The 20402-nt window shown below is 45.4% G+C and overlaps 1 protein-coding gene across 2 annotated transcripts in view; it reads right to left on the minus strand.

The window, feature by feature from the left end:
- Positions 1 to 20402, minus strand: part of ATP6V0A2 (ATPase H+ transporting V0 subunit a2) — a 45839-nt gene that overhangs the window by 4351 nt on the left and 21086 nt on the right. For both annotated transcript variants that reach the window (XM_047759953.1, XM_047759954.1), the window contains 13 exons: positions 19911 to 19993; positions 18621 to 18714; positions 17317 to 17529; positions 13798 to 13948; positions 13389 to 13525; positions 12502 to 12689; positions 12309 to 12399; positions 8800 to 8918; positions 7444 to 7654; positions 6721 to 6840; positions 4489 to 4608; positions 2958 to 3075; positions 138 to 309 (listed from right to left, as the gene is read on the minus strand). In XM_047759953.1, the coding sequence (XP_047615909.1) occupies positions 138 to 309; positions 2958 to 3075; positions 4489 to 4608; positions 6721 to 6840; positions 7444 to 7654; positions 8800 to 8918; positions 12309 to 12399; positions 12502 to 12689; positions 13389 to 13525; positions 13798 to 13948; positions 17317 to 17529; positions 18621 to 18714; positions 19911 to 19993 (1817 nt within the window). The remainder of the gene's footprint in view (positions 1 to 137; positions 310 to 2957; positions 3076 to 4488; positions 4609 to 6720; positions 6841 to 7443; positions 7655 to 8799; positions 8919 to 12308; positions 12400 to 12501; positions 12690 to 13388; positions 13526 to 13797; positions 13949 to 17316; positions 17530 to 18620; positions 18715 to 19910; positions 19994 to 20402) is intronic.

Raw genomic sequence — 20402 nt, forward strand, 5'->3', positions numbered from 1 at the left:
CTAAAAAGACAAAAAAAAATTAAAAATAAAAAAAATAAATTATAGAGAGCGCGCGCTTTGGAATTGTTATATATACATCTGTGGGGAGAGGATAGATTATTTTAAATAACAGTTCCAAAGCTAAATCCCAAACTCACCAGTGGAGGCGTATGGCGTGAAGAAATGCAGAAAGCCCTTCCATGATCAAAAGGATGAAAATTGTCAAAACTGCAAACAGCGCAATCACCGGGAGCAGCAGAAAGACCCCATAAACCGTGTCTACGCGGAGCCCCACACGCATTAGCATGGCCCACAGGACGTCAGACAACTCTGCAAAGGAGTTGTTTTGCATTGTTAACTTCTGTTTACATTCGATGAATCACTTCAGTTAGACTGGGATTCCTTCTGACAACTCCGAATAGTTGTCCCTAAAATACACACCTGTATAATACACAGGTAATGTGCTTCTTGCGTAAGTTAACCAGCAACTTGATCATCTCAAGCACTGAGGAAGACTTGACATTCCAGAGAAATCAGAGGCCTGCCAGTGAGAGATGCTGACCCAAATGGGGGACCAGTTGGCTCTGTCCCAGTGCAGTGCTGGGCCAGGCAGTGGGGAGCAGACCATCAGTCCTGTCTCTGCCACTAACTGACCAACTCAGTGACTCTCACTAGGCTTCAGTCTCTTCCTCTGTAACAGGAAGATGATGGACCACAGCATTCCCTCCAGCCTGAAAATTCTAGCCATGTGGCTATGCTTATAAAAATATCAATGTAGCAATTAAAAAAAAAAAAACAAAAACTCTTTAAGTTTCTGCTGTGGCACAACAGGATCAGCAGCATCTCTGCAACACCAGGACACAGGTTCAATCCCCAGCCCAGCACAGTGGGTTAAAGAATTCAAAACTGCCACAGCTACAGCGTAGGTCAAAGCTGAGACTCGGATCTGATCCCTGGCCCAGGAACTCCATATGCTGCAGGGTGGCCAAAAAAGAAAACAAACAAACAAACAAAAAACTCTATCATCTAGCAGTTTTCCCAAGTACAGTCTTTGCACAGCAATGCAGCATAACAATGACCATGCAATTGAAGTCGTTCAAAGCATCTTTAATGGTCAGTAGGAAAAACTGCAATTATTCTGGGACCTTTAAATTGTTTCTCGAAACATTAAAAACTCTTACTGTTGGTTATAAATGCATAGAGATATGAAAATAGCAAATCCGGAGCGGCGTGGCGCAGCGGAAACAAATCTGACTAGTATCCATGAAGACGCAGGTTTGATCCCTGGCCTTGCTCAGTAGGATTATGGTTCCAGTGTGGCTGTGAGCAGTGGTTTAGGTCATAGACAAGGCCTGGATCCTGCGTAGCTGTGGCTGTGGGATAGGCAGGCAGCTGCAGCTCCGATTCGACCGCTAGTCTGGGAACTTCCATATGTTGTGGGCACGGCCCTAAGACAAAAAAACCCAACAAACAATAGTAAATCTATTCTTCAAACATTAGAAATATTGAGTATTACATTGTTGGGGCGAAAACACAGATTAAGATGGCGGAATAGAAGGGCTGGAGCTCAACTTCCCTCCTAAAAACAACAAAATTCACAACAAGAGACTGAGCACACTTCACCAAAATGGACCGGAAACCTTAAAAAAGATACCCTACTCCAGAAGAAAAAGAGGAGGCCACATCAAGAGGTAGGAGGGGCGATTTCGTGATATAAACAACCCCATACCTCCTGGGTGGGAAGCTCCACAGACTGGAAACTAACTGTTTCACAGAGACTCACCTACAGGAGTGAGAGTTCTGAGCCACACATCAAACTCTCACATGTGGGGATCTGGCACAGGGAGAAAGAGCCCCCGGAGCATCTGGCCTTGAAGGCCAGTGGGGCTTGTGCGCAGGAGCTCCACGGGACTGGGGGAAACGGAGACCCCACTCTTAAAAGGTGCACACAGACTTTCACGTGCACTGAGTCCCAGGGCAAAGCAAAGTCTCCAAGGGAATCTGGGTCAAACCTGACCGCAGTTCTTGGAGGACATCCTGGGAAAACAGGGGTGAATGTGGCTTGTTGTGAGGGAAGGACATTGAAAGCAGAGCTCTCGGGAATATTCAGCAGCATGCCTTTCTCTGGAGGGGGCCATTTTGGGAAAATCTGGCCCCACCCAGTCTGTCAGCTGCTGAGAAGCCCCAGGGCAAACAACAACCCAGGTGGGATCACAGCCCCACCCCTCAGTAAACAGGCTACCTAAAGACCCCTCAGGCACACAGCTGCCTCTAATCTCATCCAGAGACTAAGCCCCACCCACCAGAGGGATTAGAATCCGCTCCTCCTACCAGGGGGCAGGCATCAGCCCCTCCCATCAGGAAGCCTACACCAAGCCCCCATACTGACTTCAGCCACAGGGGGGCAGACATCAGAAGTAAGAGAGGCTACAACTCTATTATCTGTAAGAAGGTCACCACACCAAAAACCTATAAAAATGAAAAGACAGAGAACTATAACTCAGATGAGGGAGAAAGAAAAAACCCCAGAAATACATTGCTGGGGACTTATCGAGGGGTGATTTGAACAAGGCTTGTCTTCTCATGTATCTTGGGCAAGGTGGGATCCCTTACACAAAGTATGTATCTTTTCTAATACTCAGCACTTTTTCCTGCATTTTGAAGCTTGGATCAGCTTCCAACATAGCATGCTTTGCACCTTCCCTGTCCTAAAATACCTCCTAGAGTTCCTGTGGCATCAATTCTGAGCCATCTGCACCTTCTGCACTTCACCAAGTCCTGGGGCTGGGAACTCATGCATGCCATGGGTGTGGCCAAAAATAAAATGATCCCATTGTACAACTATAAATGCAATAAAATTCATTGAGAAAAAAATGTTTTTTTAAATGTCCCACGATCCCCGGTGAGTTAATTAACCGAGGTGCTGAGGGGTGTCTTGGCACAGAGTTTAGGAACTGCAGGTCTAGGCAAAAACTTACGTGCGTGAGCCAAACTGAGCGCCCAGAGCCTCAGGTACGAAGCAGTGTTGGAGATGCAGCCCAGACAGTATTCGATGGAATGGATTACTTGGGTCATTAATATTTCTCCAAAATTAAACTGAGAGAGATCACACAACAGGGGTTAGATTCCATACATGACAGCCATGCTTCCACAAACTAAAAGTCTGCTCCACTTTCAGGACTGCAATGAAAGAACCGGCTTCTGGAAGAGTGGGGAGGACGTGCTGGAAGGTGAGGAGCAGGGAGTCAGGAGATTTGCGCTCTGCCCCTCGCCAGCTCCTCAGCCTACAGAGTTCCCGGCCCTCCTTCCCAGGCCTCGGTGTCTTCAGCATAAACCAAAGGCGCTGGACCAGTACTGTGAGGCCACCACCCTCCAAAGAGCCCAGCAAGGTTCTTGAGCTACTCTTAGTAATGAAAATAACAGACATCCGCCAACCATAAGCCTAGAAGACTGTGCATGTGCGCCTGTTTAATAGATAAGAACATTCTGATACAAGGCTGACAAGGGGAAACCGGTCTCTGATGGTGAAAAGGCTGTAGAACATTGGGCAAGACGACTCGCATGTTCTCTCCAGCTCTGCTTTTTGTTTTGTTTTTTAACTTAAAAAATTATTAACTGTCCCAAATTAAACACTAAATTACAGAATAAACCCAAAAGGTTGTATAAGAAATTGTCTTAGTCCTCATCTGACAACCAAAAAACTTTCCAAGAAAATAAAGCAGTAGTTCTCTGCAGCACAGTGCGTTAAGGAGCCAGTGTTATCACTGTAGCGACTAGAGGGGCTGCTGTGGTGTGAGTTCAATTGCTGGCCTGGGAACTTCCTCAAGTTGCAAGCATGGGAGGGAGGGAGGAAGGAAGGGAGGAAGAGAGGAAGAGAGGGAGGGAGGGGGGAGGGAGGGAGGAGGGGAGGAAATAAAGCAGACCTGAGTAGCAGACCTGTTCTGTCTGCCAGCACTGTGCTTCCCTTCTGTGGGAGGGGCTGTTCTCCTACCTAACCCTGTATCCTCAGCCACAGTTGTTATGGGCTGAATTGTGCTCCTTCCAAAATTCATTTGTCGAAGCCCTAACCCTCAGTGTGACTGTTTGGAGATGGGGCCTTTAAGGAAGTGGTTAAGGTTAAGTGAGGTCATAAGAGTGGGGCCTGACCCAATGTGACCAGTGTCCTCATCAGAAGAGGAAGAGACACCAGAAAGGCACACAGCACAAGGGCCACGTGAGGACATGGCAAAGAAGGTGGCCGTCCACAAGCCACGGAGAGAGGCCCCAGGAGAAACAACACTGTAAATCCCACTGCAAGACTGAGAACAAGGAAATGTTAACCTAAAATCCTTAGATCATGATGATGACTGTATGGCCAGAATAGCAGGTGGAAAGCTTTGAGAAACAGTTGTTTTGCTTTGGGTGTGTTTGTTTTTTTAAAGATGATTATTATCGCTCTTATAATGGCAATCATCTCTTCGAAAGCTTGGCTCCTTACCTAACGTTACCAACAGTAAGTGAAAAGGTTACCTCTTCACACGTCACCTCTCTGCGTCCATCTTCCATTTGGTTGCTTCCCTCTTCTATGTCTTGGCTTCCCAGCAAAGACACCTCTTCTTCGCTATCTTTCCTTATAAGTGTGTAACCACTCTAAAAACAACCCAAAGAATACACAGTCAGTGTCTGAAACCACAAGGTTTTGACAAAATCAAAGTTAGAGCCCCTTTGTTTTTCTTAAAGATTCACCTCTTTTATGAATAAAAAGAAAAAAGTCCATTAAAAGAAAATGAGCATGTCATACTCACTAGGATGGCTATTATAAAAAATAAAATAAGTGTTGATTGGGGTGTGGAGGAACGGGAACTCTTGTGCATTGCTGATGGGAATGTAAAACGGTACGGCCACCGTGGAACACAGTTTGGTGGCTCCCCTAAAAACGAAACAATTACCATTTCTGGGTATACACACAAAAGAACAGAAAACAAGGATTCCAACAGATATTTATATATTCATGTGCATAGCAGCATTTTTCATAGTGGCTGAAAGGTGAAAACAACCCAAGTGCCTATTAATGGATGAACCAATAAGCAAAATGTGGTCTATTCATACAATGAAGTATTATACAATTATTCAGCCTTAAAAAGGAGGGAGATTCTGACACAGGCTGCAACATGATGAATCTTCAAGAAATTTTGCTAAGTGAAAAATGCCAGTCTTATATAAAAAGACAAATGTTATGATTCCATTTATATGTGGTTCCTAAAGTAGCCAAATTCATAGGGATGGAAAGTAGAAGGGTGGTTGCCAGGGGCTGGGTCAAGGGGACACAGAAGGTTAGTGTTAGTGAGTAAAGAGTCTCAGTTCAAGATGAAAAAGTTCTGGAGATGGTCTGAGGTTAACAGAGGCAAACTACTGCATCTGGAGTGGATAAGCAATGTGATCCTGCTGTACAGCACAGGGAACTATAGCTAGTCTCTGTGATGGAACATGATGGAAGATAATGTGAGAAAAAGAATGTATACACATATGTATGACCGGGTCACTTCACTCTACTGTAGAAATTGACACAACATCATAAATAAACTATAATAGAAAAAATAAACATCTTAAAAAAAAAGTTCTGGAGATGGATGGTGAACATGGTGGCACAATGTGAATGTCCTTGATGCCACTAAACTGTTACTTAAAAATAGTTAAGATGGAGTTCCCGTTGTAGCGCAGTGGTTAACGAATCCGACTAGGAACCATGAGGTTGCGGGTTCGGTCCCTGCCCTTGCTCAGTGGGTTAACGATCTGGCGTTGCCGTGAGCTGTGGTGTAGGTTGCAGACACGGCTCGGATCCAGCGTTGCTGTGGCTCTGGCGTAGGCCGGTGGCTACAGCTCCGATGAGACCCCTAGCCTGGGAACCTCCATATGCCGCGGGAGCGGCCCATGAAATAGCAAAATAAATAAATAAATAAATAAATAAATAAATAAAAAATAGTTAAGATGGAAAATTTATCTTATATATATTTTACCACAATTTTTAGAAAAGAAATAAAATGAGAAAAGAGACACAAGGGAAAACAGTCTGGAAAGAAACTTAACAAAGGTTAACACTGGTTATAACAGTGGGAAACCTTAAGGGCACTATTCTCTGTATTTTCCATGTTTCCTATAATTTAGTTGTGATATTTAAGTTAAAAAACACTTTTTAAAAAATCAAGAGGCAAGACTAAGGAACAAAAATGCTTTAATGGGAGTTCCCGTTGTGGCTCACAAGATTAAGAAGCCCGCATAGTGTCTGCGAGGACGTGGGTTTGATCCCTGGTTTCGCTCAGTGGGTGAAGGATCTGGTGTTACTGAAAGCTGTGGCGTAGGTCACAGATGTGGGCTCAGATCCAGTGTCGTTATGGCTGTGGCATAGACCCCAGATGGGGCTCCAATTCAACCTCTAGCCTGGGAACTTCCATATGTCACAGGCACAGTCATAAAAACAAAATAGAAAAAAAAAGAAAATGCTTTAATGACAAGCTGAAGGATTTATTTAGTTCAGCCTCCTGATAGGTTAGAGGTTCGAGTTCCAGGGGGACCTGTTCTCCATGCCCAGGCACAGCAGGATCTTTATACCAAGCTTCTGCAGAACAGACCACACCAAAGTTCTCAATAAGGAAACTCTGGCTTTTAAATCTGTGCCTGGGGCCCCAAGGAAGGTGTTTTCTTTCACAACTGAAAACACACTTAGATCACCATCCACAAACTTGCATCCAAATTCAGGCTTACCCTGCTGACCCCAAAGCAACTGCGTCCATTGTGTAGCCACCACAAAAAGAGTGGCTTTCCCAAGAAGAGTACAGGGACAGACAGCGCCGTGACGACCAGCAGCAGCCTCTGGACGTGCTCCTGTTGATGCAGAAGGGGAGGGAGTCAGCTAAAACGCAAGGCATGCTAACAGTGTTGGCGCAGTTAAATGAAACCAGTGAAAATCAAGCAGAATGTCTATTTATTAACAGGGAACAGAAAGTGAACACAAGCATTTGCCAGGGGGTCTTCCCCTTTCGTTTCCTAAACTCAGGGCTGATGTGGGTGGCAGCGCACAAAGGCACAATGATGGAAAAGCCATTTGGGAAGAGGGCTGGTGGGCTATGGTCCAAGGGCCAGTTCTCTGCTGACCTGGCTTAGTCAGAGGTTGGCTTTAAAGAAATTGAGAAAACGGAGGGATGGACAGCCCCAGGAACCTCCAGTAATACATTCTCTTCCCACCAGTTTTGGTGGCTTCAGCGTGGCAGCAAGTCTGGATTATAGAGCTGGCCCAGAGCCCCAAGACGGCATTCAGAGCCAGATGGTGCCCTCGTGTGATAACACACAGAGGAACAGAAATCCCCTCAGTGCTGGGAAGCCTGTGGGAAGCAACTTTAATCACTCTATGGATCAAAACAAAAAGGCCATCAGGGACTTCCTCTGAGTTCCTAAGAGTGGGGAAAAAAAAAAAAAATGATTGCTTACCTGCCCTGGATAAAGACCACTCGTTTCACTAGCCGGGAATAAAAACATGTTAATAAACTCAATCAGAATGCTAGGAGCAACTCTGGAGGTTTCTGCTGAATAAACCAGCCACTTATAGACAATCATAAATATGAGGTATCCAAACATGCAGAGCATGAAGAGAAGTTCTGGGATGGAAACCAAATAAATATTGAACTTCTTCCTGAAATGCCTAGGGGAAAAAAAAAAAAGGAATCGATCAGTCCATGAACAAGACTGAACCAAGATAAGAAGCAAAGAGTAAATTAATCTTGAATTCTTTGTGACCAAGACTATCTCAGCCTAATCTGTCTTATGGGGATGGAGACCCACCCATGAAGAAAAGAGAATTGAGGGCAATAAAAATGACAAGTATCTGGAGTTTCTGTTGTGGCTCAGTGGTAATGAACCGGACAAGGATCTATGAGGACTCAGGTTTAATTCCTGGCTGCACTCAGTGGGTTAAGGATCCGACGTTGCGGTGAGCTGTGGTGTAGATCACAGATATGTCTCAGATCTGGTGTTCCTGTGGCTGTGGTGTAGTCTGGCAGCTGCAGCTCCAATTCAACCCCTGTCTAGGAACCTCCATATGCCGCAGGTGCAGCCCTAAAAAGACAAAAAAAAGACTAGTGTTTCATTATCAGATCCAGTTAGAGAAAAAAAAGACATAATCTCATACTCTTAATATACCAGCTCTAAGAAGCAAACAAAACTTCTTCTAATTTATCAAATGAAAAACGAATATGACAAAAATCACTTCTGGAAATAAATATGAATTTACATGTTGTGTGTCTCCCTCACTTGAATGTAAACTCCATGAGGGTAAAAACCTGTTTCTATCCTCCTCGCTGAGCAGCACCAGGCACATTCTATGTGCTGAACAAGTAACTGCCGAATAAATGAATCAAAGAAGTTGCCAAAAAATTATCAAAACAGAATCATATCATACAATATACCACCATACTGGCTGCCTTTAAGACCTATATCAGGGGTTCCTTTCGTGGCGCAGTTGTTAACGAATCCGACTAGGAACCATAAGGTTGCAGGTTCGATCCCTGGCCTTGCTCAGTGGGTTAAGGATCCAGTGTTGCCATAAGCTGTGGTGTAGGTCACAGACGCAGCTTGGATCCTGCACTGCTGTGGCTCTGGTGTAGGCCGGTGGCTATGGCTCTGATTAGATCCCAAGGCTGGGAATCTCCATATGCCTCGGGAGCGGCCCTCGAAAAGGCAAAAAGACAAAAAAAAAAAAGAGACACCTATATCATCTACCATCAAAAATCCAAGTTTAATATCAAGCATGGCTTATAAATACTGGTTTAGGAAAAAATCTGTACTTACAAGTGGTTAAATATTCCAAGAATGACTCCAAAAGTCATGTGAATAATTCCTAAAATCACAGACATTTTCATTTTGAAAGAGTTTAGGAAAGTGAGACGATTTGTGGCCAAGTTCCAAATCTAAAGGCAAAAAGACAAAACAAAACGAGAAACCATTAGCAAAAACAGGAAACACTGGAGAAAGTTCTCATTTTAAATTTAAAAGCAGTTATAAATTTTAAAAGAAAGCAACATTCAGACTTTCTTCTTGATGCCTTTGACCTGAGAACCACTAATTTTCTTAAGCCAGGGCCACCAACTGTATTTAATATAAAGTTCAAAGAAAGCCAAAAGAAACAACATTGCATTTAGGGATTCATGCCTAGGAAGGAGTAGTAATGAAAAGCAAGGAAGAGAGAAGAGCAATGGAGTTCCTGTTGTGGTTCAGGGGAAACAAATCCGACAAAACCATGAGGTTTCGGGTTCAATCCCTGGCCTCACTCAGTGGGTTAAGGATCCGGCGTTGCCAAGAGCTGTGGTGTAGGTTGCAGATGCCACTCGGAACTGGTGTTGCTGTGGCTGTGGCGTAGGCCAGCAGCTGTAACTCCAATTCAACCCCTAGCCTGGGAACCTCCATATGCCTTGGGTGCGGCCCTAAAACAAAGACAAAAAAAAAAAAAAAGAAAGAAAGAAAAAGCAAGAAAGCAAGCAGAAAGGCAGCGAGTGGTCGAGCTGTGCCCCACAGGCCCCAAGGCTGAGTCCCCAGGGCTGCCTCGACCCACACCCACTCCAGGTTGCCCTCACCAATGACTTCTCTTACTCTTTGAAAAAATAATTTCTATAGTCCCCACTTCAGGGAGATTCGAAAAAGGGAAAACAGGGCCTAGCTGGACAGAAAGACTCATTTTTTTAAAGTGAAAATTTAATAGGTTTTTTTGGTTTTGTGGGGTTTTTTTGGCTGCACCTGCAGCATATGGAAGTTCCTCCAGCCAGGAATTGAATCCGAGCCACAGCTACAACCTGTGCCAAAGCTGATCCTTAACCTGCTGCAACATAGCAGGAATTCTGAAAATAAAAGTTTAGAATGAGCTATTTTGAGCTGGAAGTGAGGTAAAAGGAAGGACAGTCAATTTGACCGATTTAAATAGTGGGATAAGCCTGAAAACAATGATCACTCAGGGAAGTGAAGACTGAACAAGAGAGGTGGAGAGAGAAAAGAAAGCAAAGCAGCAAAATGGGAAACTATCAAAGGTACAATATGTGAAAATGTACAAGAGGAGGAGCTCCCCAGTGGTGCAGGAGGTTAAGTGTCCACAGTGTTGTCACTGTTATGGCACAGGTTCGATCACTGGCCTGGGAACTTCTGCATGCATGGCACAGGTTCGATCACTGGCCTGGGAACTTCTGCATGCTTTGGGCATGGCCAAAAGATAATGTACAATAGGAAAGTCTACCTCTACATAGTAAATTTAAAAAAAAAGCTTGGGGGAATTCCCGTCATGGCTCAGCGGTAATGAACCCAACTAGCACACATGAGGATTCAGGTTTGATCCCTGACCTCAGTCAGTGGGTTAAGGATCCAGTGGTGCCACCGTGAGCTGTGGTGTAGGCCAGCAGCTGCAGTTCCGATTCAACCCCTAGCCTGAGAACTTCCATACGCCGCACCTGTGGCCCTAAAAAGCAAAAATGCATACACATACATACATACAAAGCTTGGTAGAGAACTATCTTTGGGAGTTCCCATCGTGGCTCAGTGGTTAACAGATCCAACTAAGAACCGTGAGGTTGCGGGTTCGATCCCTGCCCTTGCTCAGTGGGTTAGGGATCCAGCGTTGCCGTGAGCTGTGGTGTAGGTTGCAGATGCAGTTCAGATCCCATGTTGCTGTGGCTCTGGCATAGGCTGAAGGCTATGGCTCCGACTGGACCCCTAGCCTGGGAACCTCCATATGCCGCAGAAGCGGCCCAAGCAATGGCCAAAAAAAAAAAAAAGGCCTATAAGAACTATCTTTGGAGTCAAAAGAGGGAGAATAAGAACATATATTTTTGCTTACTTGTTAATTCATGAAAAAATCTTTGGAAGGAGACACAGAAAACTAACACCAGTGGTTCCTTTGTGGAGAAGGTAGGAACTAAGGGGACAAGGACAGGACAGGAGGAGACCTCTTACATAGAGAGAGGATGTCCACAGATCTATTTTGAACCATATGAATGTAATGCAGTTTTTCAAGTTAAATCGAAGCAAAAAGAAGACAAATCATGCCCCAATCTCCTTCTCCCCCACCCACCAAAAAGAAAAAAGAAAAAAAAAAACCCACTCTAACTTTCTTCTGCCTTTTTTAGAAACATCTCCTTCCTTAAAACAAGGCCATGGGAGTTCCCACTGTGGCACCGTGGGTTAAGAACCTAACTGCAGCAGCTCCAGTCGCTGCAGAGGCACAGGTTCAATTCCTGGCCCTGTGCAGTGGGTTTAAAGGATCCCGCGGTGGTGTAGGTCACAGCTGCAGCTTGGATTTGATCTCTGGCCCAGAAATTTCCATATGCTGCAGGTGTGGCCATTAAAAATTTTTAAAAAAATTATTATAAGGGAATCTGGCTCCAAAGTGCTGTACCTTAAGAAAATTGTACATTTTTTTTAAGATTGCAATTACATAAGACTTATGGTAACCACCTTTAATAAGTTATGTTTTAGAGACGAGAATGAACAGTTATGAACAATGAGGAGAGAGCTACCTCAGAGAACACAGATGAAGGAATGCTGGACTTTTTTCATTGTTGTACCTAATTGCATCACATCCCTCCAAACCCATTCTGTGGTGGTTTCTTTGCACCCCCATCTTTTTTGGCTGCACCCACAGCATGCAGAAGTTTCAGGGCCAGGGATTAAACCTACACCACTGCAGTGACCATGCCAGATCCTTAACCTGCTGAGCCATCAGGGAGCTGCTCTAAGCTCTTCTTATAAGGACGAGATTCCTCAGGAAGAGGGAAACACTGCGGAGCCTTGTGGGAGTGGGGCTGGGGGCACCTCTGGCCCTGGAGACACTGCTTCACTTGCCTTCTCCCAACACCCTTCCCCTTCAAACAGTGACCTCAAGGAGCGGCATGATAAGCTTAAGCTCCGTTTTGGCTCTAAAATCCCATACTACTTTTTAAATCAGACAATCTAGAATACAATGCACATGTACAAAGAAGAAATCTAAGAAGTGTACATTTCATGGCTTCACAGGTGCCACTTTTCACTAGGATCGAACAGATCAGAAAATAGGATAGGATGCAGCCCTAGCTCTCTGGGCTTCTGTCTGGGAACTGGCCCTGGCTTCCCCAGGGGCCAGTCAGCTTCATCTGCACAGCAGCCTGACTGGGAACGCGCGGTGAGCCGCTGGCATCCAGGCAGAAACCCCAGAGCACCATCCCCCTGGGGTTCGGCCACCTGAACTGCACTAAGAGTCTGAAAAACCGCAGTGACAGTTAAAACTAGGCGGCACCACCAAGGAACCCAAGCTCATGGGGGTGTGGGAGGGGTGCACTCACTGGGTCGATGCCAAGAGGGTAGGGGCCTCGGAACACTCCGGGGACACTCGGATCCAACTGCAAGACCCTATTGTGCCTGAGGACGCTGTCACTGCAAAGAGAGGCAGAGTGAGAGGGCTTTGGGCGAGGCGGTGATGGGGCCTCAGGGGAAGGCACTATCACCCAAAATACCATCTGGCAGCAGGACACGTACTTCCACAGAACCATCTTCTTCTGCTCCGCAGGGCTGTGGCTGGAGCTGTACATGGCGGACACGTTCCACCCGGAGCCAAAGAGGTTGACGGACTTGGAGAAGCAGTCGTTATAGATGAGGCCTGTGTACACTGAGAACAGCCCCATCAGCAGGAGGATGTACCGACCGTTGAAAAACATCCGAATGATCTGTGAGGAGCAAAGCCTGGTGAGAGGAGCAGGCCCACCGGACGGGGCGGTGGTGGTGGTGGTGGTGGTGGTGGTGCAGGGAAACGCCCATGTGATGGAGCTGGTTTGCACGTGTTCTTTTTTATTTTATTTTTTATTTTGCTTTTATTAGAGGACAATTTATTTACAGTGTTGTGTCAACTTCTGCTGTACAGCATAGTGACCCAGTCATACATATTTATGCATTTTTTTTTCTCATACTCTCTTCCATCATGTTCTATCCCAAGAGACTGGATAGAGTTCCCTGTGCTGTACAGCAGGACCTCATTGGCCATCTATTTAAATGGAATAGTTTGCATCTACTAATCCCAAACTCCCCATCTTAACCACTCCTATCGGGCTCCCCAGAGGCGAGCTTGCTGAATGGAGGCCCCATCCTACAGGAAGAGGACACCCCTATGTCTCAGTCAGGCAGGTAACATTATCGCCAAAAACTAAACCTTTTAAAAATGTCGCTTTCTCGTTGCTGTGGCTGTGGCATAGGCCAGTAGATGCATCTCTGATTCAACCCCTAGCCTGGGAACCTCCATATGCTGCAGGTGTGGCACTAAAAAGCAAAAAATAAAAAAATAAAAATTAAATAAATGGCTTTTTTCAGAAGGTAATCACTACTAAGGCTGCCCAACCAGATATAGCGAGCCGGCATGCTTATGTGTTTACCTCCTGTGACTGACTGAGTCTGGGATGATCTTCATTTAACACCAACAAGAGGGCGAATAGGAACATCACAAAGCCATGGCCGAGGTCTCCAAACATCACAGCGAATAAAAAGGGGAAAGTGATGATGGTGAAGAGAGCTGCGGGAAGAACAAGAGATTTGTAGTTCACAGCAAAGGCAGAAAATTCTAGTTAATTCAAAATACAACCATGTACAATGACCTTGACTTCCTCCCAAATTCTCCAGAGAGAACTAACAGGTAAAAATGAACATTTTATACTAAAAAAGATAACGAAACAGTAAGAGTGAGCCTATTTTTCCAAATATCTATTACATTCCTCTATGGGAAAAAAGCAGCAATGATGTGTACAGTGTATAAAACACAAAGGTTTGCAAATTCAGGCAGCCAACCTGGGTTCACTTCTCGGTAGCTCCCAACTCCATAGGCATCCACGATGTTCTGAAATCCCTCAGTGAATTTGTTTGTTCGGATTAGAGTTGGGGGTGTTTCTTTTGTTGGGATCGTGTTCATAAATGAGGGGATTGTAGCACCGCTCTCTCTCTTTCACATATAAAAAAGAGGGAAAGAAAAAGGAAAAGAAAACAATACTGGAGTTGCCACTGTGGCTCAGCGGAAACAAATCTGACTAGTATCCATGAGGACAAGGGTTCGATCCCTGGCCTCGCTCAGTGGGTTCAGGATCCGGCATTGCCGTGAGCTGTGGTGCAGGTCCCAGACGCAGCTCAGAACACATGTGGCTGTGGCTGTGGTGTAGGCCGGAAGCTACAGCTCCAATTCAACCCCTAGCCTGGGAACCTCCATATGCCGCGGGTGTGACCCTAAAAAGCAAAAAAAAAAAAAAAAAACCCCATTACCACCCAAGAGCTCTTTCAACAGATTGTGATCACATGCTGTGGCAGAGCTCTGTGCCTCTATGTGAGACAGTATGCATCATTCTCCATGAGGTTCAAGGATAGCAGGAGAGGCTGTTGCAAAGAACTGGGGAGGTTCCAGGAGGGCAGCACGGGAGGTGGGTAGGGGGCATCTTGCAGAAGGAAGGTTGAATGAACCAAGTCTTCGGGGTGGGAAAGCAAACAAGATGAAGGGCTGGCAGTGACAGGTGTGACATGAAGAAACCCAAATTTTGCCATACTAATGATGACATTTTGCTTTATTCTTGTCTATTTTTCAGTTGTATTAGGTAATCTTGCAGCTGCTCTAAATTCCTCTCGAACATTTTTTTTTTTACAGCCGCACCCGAGACATATGAAAGTTCGAGGGCTAGGGGTTGAATTGGAGCTGCAGCTGATGGCATATGCCACAGCCACAGCAACGCAGAATCCAAGCCACGTCTGGGACCTACACCTCAGCTCACGGCAACGCCAGATCCTTAATCCACTGAGCAAGGCCTGGAATCAAATCTACATCCTCATGGATACTAGTCAGGTTCTTAACCCAGTGAGCCACAATGGGAACTCCCCTCTTGAACATTTTTTAAGCAATAAACCAGTAAATTCTAGTTTTATGTTGATGATCCTGAGACTATTTATGTATTCCCGTCTTTCTCAGCACTGGGTATTTTAGGTTTGTGCCATCAGAGAATTATGTAATGAGACAAGGTAATTAACCAAAACAACTCCTATGAAAATTTAAAATTTGTTTTTTTAACTGTCACCTGAAGTATGTAAACCTATTATTTCCAGTAAAGAACTAAGTTTTTTTGTTTTGGGTTTTTTTTTAATGGCCACACCTGGAAAATGCAAAGCACATGGAAGTTCCCGCACCAGGGGTCAAATGAGAGCTGCAGCTGCCAGCCTACGCCACAGCCATGGCAACACAGGACCATTAACCCAGTGAGCCAGGCTAGGTATCTAATCCACATCTTCACAGAGACAATGTTGGGTCCTTACCCTGCTGAGCCACAAAAGGAACTCCAAGAACCAAGTTTTGATACAAAAAACACCCTCACAGAAACGTGGGGAACTGACCTCCGTAAGGCCATAAGAGCAGAGATTGATGGGTTCAAGTATATTTAACAAAAAAACTTCTGCATGACCAAAGCAAACAAACACCAAAAGACAAGTGACAAACTGGGGAAAATATCTGTTCTGGTGACACAGACCAGGAGCCAAGGAAATTAGTAAGAATAAGACCAACAACCCAGTAGAAAATGGGCAAAAAGCACATCAACAGAGAGTTGACCAAAAAAATGAAAATTCAAAGGCTGTTAAACACACACAAAAATACTCAATATCACTTAAAATAAGATATTGGTATTGCCAGCAATATTTGTCAAAGCTGATCCAGTAAGTCCATGCTGGGAATTTACCCAGAGATCCGTTTGTGCACATATGAACCATCAAAGGTCCAGTGTTAGTCACTACACTGGTATTCATAAAATAGGAAACCACCTCAATGACTGGGGAACTAGTTAAATAAGCCATAGTAGATCCTTTCAAAGTAGTATTCAATCGCAACAATAGAAAAAAAAAAAAAAAACCAGGGAAGTTTTATTATAAGAACAATCTTTTGTGAAGGAAAGGAATTCCTTCCCTTTATGTAATCCTATCTGCTCATCTAAGATTAAGAAACTCAAAGACATAATAGAACTAAAACAAGGGTTATCTCTGAGCAGAGGAACTAGACATAGGAGGCTATGGTAGGAGAAAGCCACTTCACTGGATCTTTAATTTTTTTATTTTTATGGCCACACCCATGGCATATGGAAGTCCCCAGGCTAGGGGTCCAGTTGGAGCTACTGGCCTAACCACAGACCCAACACCACCAGATCCAAGCCTCTTCTGTGACCTACACCACAGCTTGCAGCAATGCCAGATCCTTAACCCATTGAGCCAGGCCAGGGATCAAACCCGTGTCCTCATGGAGACTTTGCCGGGTTCTTAACCCACTGGACCACAATGGGGACTCCGGGATATTTTATATTTTTTAATATGTTTTTGACTTTTAAACCATGTGATTAAATCACTTGCTCAAGAAAGCAAATTAAAAATACATATGCAGGGAGTTCCCAGGTGGCCTAGAGGTTAAGAATCCAGTGTCGTCACTGCTGTGGCGTAGGTTCAATCCTTGGCCCAGCAACTATGCCAGTGCTGCGGGTGTAGCCAAAAAAATAATTTTTTAATTTGAAAAAACAAAAATAGGAGTTCCTATCACGGAGTAGCAGAAACGAATCCGACTAGGAAACATGAGGGTGCGGGTTTGGTCCCTAGCCTTGATCGGTGGGTTAAGGATCTAGCATTGCTGTGAGCTGTGGTGTAGGTCGCAGATGCGGCTCAGATCTGGTGTTGCAGTGGCTCTGGCATAGGCCGGTGGCCACAGCTCCAATTAGACCCCTAGCCTAGGAACCTCCATGTGCCACAGGTGTGGCCCTAAAAAGACAAAAAGATTAAAAAAAAAATTTTTAAATACACATGCAAATCACTTGGCTGTACAACTGAAACACTGAAAATCAACTAGACTTTATTTTCATTTTTTTATTATTATTTTTTTTTTTGGTCTTTTTGCCTTCTCTAGGGCTGCTTCCCGCGGCATATGGAGGTTCCCAGGCTAGGGGTGGAATCGGAGCTGTAGCCGCCGGCCTATGCCACAGCCACAGCAATGCGAGATCCAAGCCACGTCTGCAACCTACACCACAGCTCACAGCAACGCTGGATCCTCAACCCACTGAGCAAAGCCAGGGATCGAACCCGCAACCTCATGGTTCCTAGTCGGATTCGTTAACCACTGCACCACAACGGGAACTCCTATACTTTGATTTTTAAAATGCAGATGCACACACACAGCCTCGAGTGCCTGACTCTGCATTAATTCCAGCTTGAAAGACCCCAGTGTCCCCTCCTCCTCTCCTTCATCTCCCTGATCTCTGGAGCCACCCAGAGGCCCTGGCAGGGAGGGGAAGGAGGACTCACCGAGCCCTCCTCCAGCGCCCGGCGCAGCTCATGCAGCTCAGCCTGGGGACACCAGACCTCAGCGATCAGGCACTTGTTGGTCACGTCGAAGCTGCACATGTTCAGCATGTGGTAAATGGCTTTCATCTTCTTCACCTGGATGACGCGGCTGTAGACCGATTCGGCGGCTTTGCACAGCACTTGCCTCAGATAATCCTCAGTTTTGTGAAGCACCTGAGTGAGGACAGAGACAGACCTTCAGCATGGTGGCTGCTTTGTCTACGGGGCACCCAACTTCCTCTGGAGGACTTCCTCCTCAGTGAAGGGGGTGATGCCTGGCACCTGCCTCCCTGGGGACAGTTCAAGAAGCGGTTCAGCCCTCGTCCTCCAGGCCCCAGGGGCTGCCTCTCCAGGACAGGACCCAGGGGCCAGGAAATGGGTAGAAGTCACAGTCACTGTGGCTGCACAATGGCCTGGCTGGAACCAGAGAGTCCTGGCTCTTACAGAGTCCCAGCCGTGGCCCCCCGCTCCCTGTCAACCCTGTGCTCCACCAACTCTCTTCCCGCTCCAGCCTGCCAAGAAACCCCCTTTCGCTCAAGTGAGTCAGAGTTCACTTCTTGCCAGCGAGGGCCCTCACTGACCTCAGCAGAAACATGAACAGTGCTGGCAAAATTATAGCCACCACTTTAAGTAGGGCTTGCCTGTCCTCTCTGATGAAGAATTATACTCTGACAGATCAAAGATGACTAGATAATCTTTTTAAAAGCCCCATCATTTAGCAACCATTCAGGTCTCCAACAGGCTGATAAAATGAAACTCCCATGAAGAGGAAGGAGGTGACATTCCAATCTCCCTAAAACATCTTGATTTGTCCACAACCAAAATTTCCCTTTTTCAGCCACCCTGTGGCATATGGAAATTCCCATGCCAGGAAGTGAATGTGAGCCAGAGCTGCGACCCAAGCCATAGCTGGGGCAACGCTGGGTCCTTAACCCATCGCACCACAGCGGGAACACCCACAATCAAAATTTTTCATATTAAAAGAGAAAGTAGGAGTTCATTGTGGCTTAGCAGTAATGAACCGGACTAGTATCCATGAGGTTCTATCCCTGGCCTCCCTCATCAAGTGAAGGATCCCTCATTGCTATGGCTGTGGCGCACGCCAGCAGCTACTGCTCCAGTGACCCCTGGCCTAGGAACTTCCATATGCCGCAAGTGTAGACATAAAAAGCAAAAAAAAAAAAAAGAGAGAGAGAGAGAAAATAAATGGATTTGTACATGTTTTGGAACTCCTGAATAAGGAGGCCAATTTCTGGTTTACTCACAGTATAAAGATCTTGAATGCGGGTGTTGAGTCCCTCCTGAATCTCTCTCCGCTCCTCAGCAGTGTTGGGGTAGGGGTAGACGTGGCAGTGGTAACTAGAAGACAGAATTCAACTCAGCACCACATCCACTAGAACTGTAAGAAGCTACATCAAAAACTGGAGCTAAATGCACTCCACCACCTGGGCATATTTCCTTCCAACATAGAATAAAAGCAGCCTTCTGGGAGAAAACAGTGCAGACCCAGGCGCCCAGCCATGGTAAGGCCTTGCCCATGGACAGTCAGCAAATTTCTACTGAATTCAACAGATTTAGTAAACTCTCCTGGCTCCAAATTCCATTCCTGCCCTTAATGATTCCCAGAAATCAAAAATGTTCCTGATTCCAACTTTCTGAAATTCACCACCACCCTTGGATTGCGAATTACCACACAAGTAGGAAACACAAATCACAAAGAACACACAATAATTAGCTTTAAAAAAAGAAAATGAAGGAGTTCCCGTCCGTGGCGCAGCGGAAACAAGTCCGACTAAGAACCATGAGGTTTCAGGTTCAATTCCTGGCCTCGCTCAGTGGGGTTAAGGATCTGGCGTTGCCGTGAGCTGTGGTGTAGGTCAAAGACACAGCTCAGATCCCGCTTGGCTGGAATTCCCTGTAGCATGTGGAGGTTCCCAGACTATGGGTCTAATTGGAGCTGTGGCCTACACCACAGCCACAGCAACACCAGATCCAAGCCAGGTCTGTGACCTACACCACAGCTCACGGCAACCCCAGATCCTTAACCCACTGAGCGAGGCCAGGGATCGAACCCGCAACCTCATGGTTCCTAGTCAGATTCGTTTCCACTGCACCATCACGGGAACTCCCTCTCCACCTCTCAATGCCCCCTCCCCAGGCTGCAAAGAAGCTAACCACAGAGGGCTGGGCAAAGCATGAGCCATATGCCCCATGATGCCAAGTAAGACTAGGCGTAGCTAAAAGCAAAAGAAAGGCACTGAATATTAAAACTACATTCCTTCTCCAACTGATCTTGAGCCCTAATTCCCAAGGGAAAAAAAAAATCAAATCTGGGAATGTGGTTAACATGGTGTCTACCTTTAAATTATTCTTAAGAGTTACATGGGCAAGAGACAAGACAAATGCCTTAAAATGCGGTATTACAGCAAAGGAAACATGGAACAAAAGCCAGCAGCCTCTGCACCCACTGTATTTCCCCTAGAACAGTGATATATTTAAGGAAAACTAGAAGTTACCGAAGATACAGAAATAGATGAAATGTTTCTTTTTCTTACCAATCACATATCTTCTTAACCTTGTGGCCAATCTGCTCTCCCCAAAAGGATATCAAAAACACATACCATTTTATGACTTGTCCCTACAAAGGATAAAGATAACTGTTACTTCTGTGTGTAGGACTTTGAAAATTCTGGCAGCTCACACTGTCAAAGAGTTCGTTCATTCATTCATTCATTCATTTGTTCAACAAATACTGTCCATCTTCATTATCAAGATTCCATAACTGCAAATTCACCCCAGAGATCATCATAATCCCCAAATCAATACTCACAGCATTTTGGGGGTCATTTGTAGACATGCAGAGACACAAAAATTTTGAGTCACCTAACATGTATATTCCAGCTAAGGTCAAATGAGATGACCCTCTGCCCTCTTGCTTCAGCTCATACGTACACAAATGTCCTTTTGTGGTCTGTTTAGTTTTTCATATTTTTGTGCTTTTAGTTGATTTCACTGTTCAAAATGGTCCTTGGGGGTGGTGCAGAAGT

The sequence above is a fragment of the Phacochoerus africanus genome, chromosome 15 (genome assembly GCF_016906955.1).
Source record: "Phacochoerus africanus isolate WHEZ1 chromosome 15, ROS_Pafr_v1, whole genome shotgun sequence".
Taxonomy (NCBI): Eukaryota; Metazoa; Chordata; class Mammalia; order Artiodactyla; family Suidae; genus Phacochoerus; species Phacochoerus africanus.